Source organism: Mustelus asterias, chromosome 6 (assembly GCF_964213995.1).
Source record: "Mustelus asterias chromosome 6, sMusAst1.hap1.1, whole genome shotgun sequence".
Taxonomy (NCBI): Eukaryota; Metazoa; Chordata; class Chondrichthyes; order Carcharhiniformes; family Triakidae; genus Mustelus; species Mustelus asterias.
This window is the reverse complement of record NC_135806.1, coordinates 40,207,656-40,215,337: the sequence shown is the minus strand read 5'-3', so window position 1 is coordinate 40,215,337 and position 7,682 is coordinate 40,207,656. Positions and strand designations below refer to the sequence as shown.

The 7,682-nt window shown below is 47.4% G+C and overlaps 1 protein-coding gene across 8 annotated transcripts in view; it reads right to left on the bottom strand.

Moving 5' to 3' along the window:
• Positions 1-817: 817 nt before the first annotated feature.
• The window catches only part of LOC144494813 (uncharacterized), a 146,751-nt gene continuing 139,886 nt past the window's right edge, over positions 818-7,682 (bottom strand). For 6 of the 8 annotated variants that reach the window (XM_078214186.1, XM_078214192.1, XM_078214194.1 and 3 more), the window contains one exon: positions 822-1,232. In XM_078214186.1, coding sequence (XP_078070312.1) covers positions 1,092-1,232 — 141 coding nt within the window. In that variant the 3' untranslated portion in view covers positions 822-1,091. Of the gene's footprint in view, positions 1,233-7,682 lie in introns of all 8 variants that reach the window. The other 2 variants (XM_078214188.1, XM_078214189.1) reach the window with 1 other exon arrangement.

Genomic DNA, 7,682 nt, shown 5'->3' with positions numbered 1-7,682 from the left:
AAACCTGTTGGACTTTAACCTGGTGTTGTGAGACTTCTTACTGTGCTTACCCCAGTCCAACACCGGCATCTCCACATCATGACTTCTATGACTTAGCCAGTTCTGTATCCACCTTGCCAGCTCACCTCTGATCCCATGCGACTTCACCACCAGTCTGCCATGAGGGACCTTGTCAAAGGCCTTACTGAAGTCTATGTAGACAACATCCACTGCCCTACCCTCAACAATCATCTTGGTCACTTCCTTGAAAAACTCGATCAAGTTAGTGAGGCACGACCTCCCCTTCACAAAACCATGTTGCCTCTCTGCTAATACCTCCACTTATTTCCAAGTGGGAGTAAATCCTGTCTCGAAGAATCCTCTCCAATAATTTCGCTACCACTGATGTAAAGCTCACCGGCCTGTAATTACCTGGATTATTCTTGCTACCCTTCTTAAACAAAGGAACAACATTGGCTATTCTCCAATCCTCTGGGACCTCCCCTGTTGCCAGTGAGGATACAAAGATTTCTCAAGGGCCCAGCAATTTCCTCCCTTGCTACTTTCAGTATTCTGGGGTATATCCCATCAGGCCCAGGGGGCTTGCCTACCTTAATATTTCTCGAGAACTCTAATACCTCTTCCTTTTTGATCTCAACATGACTAATGTTGATCATTTCCATGTTTTGCCTATGGAACTGCTCGTTGGAAAATTGTTTGCTATGGTGCCCAGATTCACAATGTGCAACAGTGGCTGGCAAGTCTCCATGGCAGGAGAGCAAAGTTAGAAAATTATCCCTTCAATGTCTTTGCCATTTACCTTAAAAGACTCACTACTGACTCTGAAATCAAAACTATTTTAATAAAGATATTTTCTACAGTAAAATTAAGACATTGTAGCCACGTTTTCTTGTGTCCTTCAAAAGCAAAAATAAGACATTTGATACCTTGAGTACAATACCGATAAATCTCATGCTGAATTATGACGCAATTGCATCCTGTTGTAGCAATGATACCAGGTTTGCAGTATTGTACAGTGATTCACTGATCATACAGTTCATTGACAGATGATGTGTTGAATTTTCAGTGATTTCGACAGTAGTTGGAGAGCACTAAGTTTTGCTGGAACATGATGTGAACTTAATTTTGGGGTCTTCGGCAGGACGGGAGACAGGGAGCCATTTGTATTCCAGACTTTGACTGGGAGGGTCCAAATCCCAGCAATAATGATTTAGCAAATATCCAGCAGCTGTCTATTGAAGAAGAACATCAGACATATCAATCACAGCAATGAAGAATTGACATAAAATAAAACAAAATAGACGAGACTGAATTTCAGCCGTCCCAGAGACTTTGTGCAATGGAAAGCACATACAGGGGTAAATTCATTTAGTCGCACTTTAAAGTAACGCTGGCTACAAATGGGGTAACTCCTCAAAGTGCTGTGGATTATGAATCAGTTGAAGCTCAAAATTGAAATCAACAGATGGGGGGTGGGTGGAGTTGGCTGGGGGCTTGAGGACTGATGGGTGTGGAGTGGGTGTCAGTTTTGTAGCTACCTAGGCGTTAGACTAAGTTTAATCTCTCCACCAGCACAGTACTGAATGAGTGCTGGACTACTGGAAAGCTATCTTTTTGATGAGAAGTTAAACCATAACCAGACTGAAAAGATTCCATGACAATATTTTGAAAAAGTACAGGGGAGTTTTCCTGGTGTTGGAGCCAATCTTTACCCCTCAAATGCTATCACTAAATCAAATTATCTAGCCATCAGTTCTGTAGGAGAGTCATGTGGACTCAAAACATTAACTCAAAGAACAAAGAACAATACAGCACAGGAACAGGCCCTTCGGCCCTCCAAGCCCGCGCCGCTCCCCGGTCTTGAGGACTGATGGGTGTGGAGTGGGTGTCAGTTTTGTAGCTACCTAGGCGTTAGACTAAGTTTAATCTCTCCACCAGCACAGTACTGAATGAGTGCTGGACTACTGGAAAGCTATCTTTTTGATGAGAAGTTAAACCATAACCAGACTGAAAAGATTCCATGACAATATTTTGAAAAAGTACAGGGGAGTTTTCCTGGTGTTGGAGCCAATCTTTACCCCTCAAATGCTATCACTAAATCAAATTATCTAGCCATCAGTTCTGTAGGAGAGTCATGTGGACTCAAAACATTAACTCAAAGAACAAAGAACAATACAGCACAGGAACAGGCCCTTCGGCCCTCCAAGCCCGCGCCGCTCCCCGGTCCAGGATTGAATCCTGAATCCAGGATCCCCGCCCAATTTTCCAGCCTATCTACATACCAATATCCTATCCACCGAGCTGTCCCTCACAGCTACGATGCTTTGTTCATTACAACCTATTAACTCACCCCCACCCCCCTATTCCAGACCATGTGATCCCCAGGGAGAGGCGAAAACCCAGAGTGAAAAACCCCAGGGCCAATATGGGGAAAAAAAAATCTGGGAAATTCCTCTCCGACCCCCTGAGGCGATCGAAACGAGTCCAGGAGATCACAATGGCCCTGATCGGAAAATGCTTCCCAACCCTAGTCATTTCCACTTCCATGAACACCATATGAATTCCCTGCCCCCGAGACAGGTTCCCAACTATCCGCAGTCTCGCTCTGTACTGGCACCAGCAAGATGATCATAGAATGAAGCCTTGAAACGAGAAACAAGGAACAATTAGCCTGCGCCGCTCCCTGGTCCAAACTAGACCACTCTTTTGTATCCCTCCATTCCCACTCCGGTCATATAGCTGTCTAGATAAGTCTTAAACGTTCTCAGTGTGTCCGCCTCCACCACCTTGCCCGGCAACACATTCCAGGCCCCCACGACCCTCTGTGTGAAATATGTCCTTCTGATATCTCTGTTAAACCTCCCCCCCTTCAAAGAACAAAGAACAAAGAACAGTACAGCACAGGAAACAGGCCTTCGGCCCTCCAAGCCTGTGCCGCTCCTTGGTCCAACTAGACCAATCGTTTGTATCCCTCCATTCCCAGGCTGCTCATGTGACTATCCAGGTAAGTCTTAAACGATGTCAGCGTGCCTGCCTCCACCACCCTACTTGGCAGCGCATTCCAGGCCCCCACCACCCTCTGTGTAAAAAACGTCCCTCTGATGTCTGAGTTATACTTCGCCCCTCTCAGCTTGAGCCCGTGACCCCTCGTGATCGTCACCTCCGACCTGGGAAAAAGCTTCCCACTGTTCACCCTATCTATACCCTTCATAATCTTGTATACCTCTATTAGATCTCCCCTCATTCTCCGTCTTTCCAAGGAGAACAACCCCAGTCTACCCAATCTCTCCTCATAGCTAAGACCCTCCATACCAGGCAACATCCTGGTAAACCTTCTCTGCACTCTCTCCAATGCCTCCACGTCCTTCTGGTAGTGCGGCGACCAGAACTGGACGCAGTACTCCAAATGTGGCCTAACCAGCGTTCTATACAGCTGCATCATCAGGCTCCAGCTTTTATACTCTATACCCCGTCCTATAAAGGCAAGCATACCATATGCCTTCTTCACCACCTTCTCCACCTGTGTTGCCACCTTCAAGGATTTGTGGACTTGCACACCTAGGTCCCTCTGTGTTTCTATACTCCTGATGACTCTGCCATTTATTGCATAACTCCTCCCTACATTATTTCTTCCAAAATGCATCACTTCGCATTTATCCGGATTAAATTCCATCTGCCACCTCTCCGCCCAATTTTCCAGCCTATCTATATCCTGCTGTATTGCCCGACAATGCTCTTCACTATCCGCAATTCCAGCCATCTTCGTGTCATCCGCAAACTTGCTGATTACACCAGTTACACCTTCTTCCAAATCATTTATATATATCACAAATAGCAGAGGTCCCAGTACAGAGCCCTGCGGAACACCACTGGTCACAGACCTCCAGCCGGAAAAAGACCCTTCGACCACTACCCTCTGTCTCCTATGGCCAAGCCAGTTCTCCACCCATCGAGCCACTTCTCCTTGTATCCCATGAGCCTTAACCTTCTTAACCAACCTGCCATGTGGGACTTTGTCAAATGCCTTACTGAAATCCATATAGACGACATCCACGGCCCTTCCTTCATCAACCGTTTTTGTCACTTCCTCAAAAAACTCCACCAAATTTGTAAGGCACGACCTCCCTCTTACAAAATCATGCTGTCTGTCACTAATGAGATTGTTCCGTTCTAAATGCACATACATCCTGTCTCTAAGAATCCTCTCCAACAACTTCCCTACCACGGACGTCAAGCTCACCGGCCTATAATTTCCTGGGTTATCCCTGCTACCCTTCTTAAACAACGGGACCACATTCGCTATCCTCCAATCCTCAGGGACCTCACCCGTGTCCAAAGAAGCGACAAAGATTTCCGTCAGAGGCCCAGCAATTTCCTCTCTCGTCTCCCTGAGCAGTCGAGGATAGATGCCATCAGGCCCTGGGGCTTTGTCAGTTTTAATGTTCCCTAAAAAACCTAACACTTCCTCTCTCGTGATGGAGATTTTCTCTAACGGGTCAACACCTCCCTCCGAGACACTCCCGGTTAACACGCCCCTCTCCTTCGTGAATACCGATGCAAAGTATTCATTTAGGATCTCCCCTATTCCCTTGGGTTCTAAGCATAATTCCCCTCCTTTGTCCCTGAGAGGTCCGATTTTCTCCCTGACAACTCTTTTGTTCCTAATGTATGAATAGAATGCCTTAGGATTCTCCTTAATCCTGCCTGCCAAGAACATCTCGTGCCCTCTTTTTGCCCTTCTAACTCCCCGTTTGAGATCTTTCCTACTCTCTCTGTATTCCTCCAGAGCTCCATCTGTTTTCAGTTGCCTGGACTTAACGTACGCCTCCCTTTTCATTTTAATCAGATCCTCAATTTCCCTGGTTATCCACGGCTCTCGAATCCTACCTTTCCTATCTTTCCTTTTTACAGGCACATGCCTATCCTGCAGCCTTATCAATAGTTCCTTAAAAGACTCCCACATGCCAGACGCGGACTTACCCTCGAACATCCTCTCCCAATCAACATCCACCAATTCCTGCCTAATCCGGCTATAGTCAGCCTTCCCCCAGTTTAGCACCCTGCCCGTAGGACAGCACTCATCCTTGTCCATTACTATCCTAAAGTTAACAGAGTTGTGGTCACTATTTGCCACATGTTCCCCTACCGAAACTTTGACGACCTGACCGGGCTCATTTCCCAGAACTAGGTCCAGTATAGCCCCCTCTCTAGTCGGGCTATCTACATACTGTTCCAAAGAACCTTCCAGTACGCATTTTACAAATTCCTCCCCGTCCGGTCCCCCAGCTCTAAGCACTTTCCAGTCTGTGCCAGGGAAATTAAAGTCCCCCACTACAACAACCCTATGTTTTCTGCACCTATCCAGAATCTCCTGACATATCCTTTCCTCCACTTCCCGTGGGCTGTTGGGTGGTCTGTAGTACACCCCCAGCATAGTGACTGCACCCTTCCTGTTTCTGAGTTCCACCCACAGCGACTCAGTACATGACCCCTCTAAGTTGTCTACCCTCTGCACCGCGGTAATATGCTCCTTAACTAATATCGCTACTCCCCCACCTTTTTTAGCCCCTCCTCTGTCTCGCCTAAAACACTGATACCCCGGAATATTCAGCTGCCAGTCCTGTCCTTTTAACCAAGTTTCCGTCACCGCAACCACATCCAAATTCCGCACAAGCATTAAGGCCCTAAGTTCGTCTGTTTTACCCGTTACACTCCTCGCATTGAAGCAGATGCACTCCAGACCTCCAGGCCCAGTCAGGTCCTCCTCCTCCAGAGTGCTCCTCTTCTTAGCTAGCCTTGCCCTGGCCCCCAGCTCGACCCCAGCCTCAGTATTTACTGACCTCCTGTTTTGTTCCCCACCCCCCTGCCACACTAGTTTAAATCCTGCCGAAACACTCGAGCAAAACTCCCAGCCAGGATATTTGCTCCCTTCCAGTTAAGGTGTAACCCATCCTTTCTGTACAGTTGCCATCCTGACTTGAAGATTTCCCAGTTATCTATGAATTTAAAACCCTCCCTCTTGCACCAGTCCTTTAGCCACGCGTTCAACTGTAGAATCTCCCTGTTCCGAGCCTCACTTGCACTAGGCACCGGGAGCAGTCCAGAGATTGCTACACTGGAGGTCTTACTTTTTAGCCTAGCACCCAACTCCCTGAATTTCTCTCGTATGACCCCCCTGCTCTTCCTACCTACATCATTTCCCCCAATGTGTACAATCACATCCGTTTGACTACCTTCCTTTTTAAATATGCTTCCTACCCTCTCGGAGACATCCAGTACCCCGGCACCAGGGAGGCAGACTACCATCCTGGATTCTCGTTCAGTCCCACAGAAGCGCCTGTCCGTGTCTCTAACTATTGCGTCCCCCACAACTATCGCTCTCCTAAACCCCTTCTTTCCCTTCCGGACCCCTGAGCCTGTCCCCGTGGAGGCGATCTGGTCCTCGTGGCTTACCCCTGGAGGGTCATCCCCCTCCACAGAATCCAAAACAATATACCTATTGTGGAGGGGGACAACCACAGGGGATCCCTCCACAGACTGCTCACTCCCTTCCCTTCTCCCATCTGTTGCCCATCCCTTTCTCTTATGGGAGACTGCCACTGGGGTGCTTTCTGGCACATCACCCTTCTGACTATTACCCCTCCTAACCGTGACCCACGTGTCTTCCTTCCGAGACCCTGGTGTCACTACCTGACTATAACTTTTATCTATGACTCTTTCATTTTCCCTAACTAAACTGAGTTCATCGAGCCTCAGCTCCAGCTCCCTTACACGATCCTTCAGGAGATGCAGTTCCACACATCTGGCACAGATATGGACTTCCGGGAGGCAAGTTGTCTCCAGGAACTCCCACATCCCACACCGAATGCAGTATACTGGCCTCCCACTCATACCAGCCATGTCCTTTTTAGTTTTGGGGATAAAACAAAAAGGGGGTGTAACCGAAGAAAAACAAACAAACAACCTTCCTCGCCGAAGCCCTGTGAGCCAAAGCCCTTTTAGCTCTCACTCTGTCCCCTGCTCACTCCACTGCCCGCTAACGACGCTGCCCGCTCAAAGGTGCGGCCTACTTTTAAACCCTCCAAAATCTTCCCAGGCTGCTGCTGGGCCTATTTCCTGTTTAGAAAAAAAAACCTCCGATTTTTTTCACTAATTGAACTGAAAAATAATTAAATAAATTAATTACTCTACTGCAGCCCGAGCAGCACTCCCACAGTGAGACACCAACTGTCACACCTAACTCTGTTTCTCTATCCACAGATGCTGCCAGACCTGCTGAGTTTATCCAGCATTTTCTGTTTTTATTTCAGATTTCCAGCATTTGAATATTTTGCTTTTAGCTGGCCATCTGATTGCTCTACATAGGATCTTGTGCACCAATTGGTTGCTGTGATTTTTTTACATTGCAACAGTGATTATGAGTATTCAATTTTGTTTTTGTTTATTTATTAGTCATAAGTAAGGCTTACATTAACACTGCAATGAAGTTACTGTGAAATTTCCCTAGTTGCCACAGTTTGGCGCCTGTTCGGGTCAATGCACCTAACCAGTATGTCTTTCAGAATGTGGGAGGAAACTGGAGCACCTGGAGGAAACCCACGCAGACACGGGGAGAACGTGCAAACTCCACACAGACAGTGACCCAAACTGGGAATCGAACCCGGTCTCTGGCGCTGTGAAGC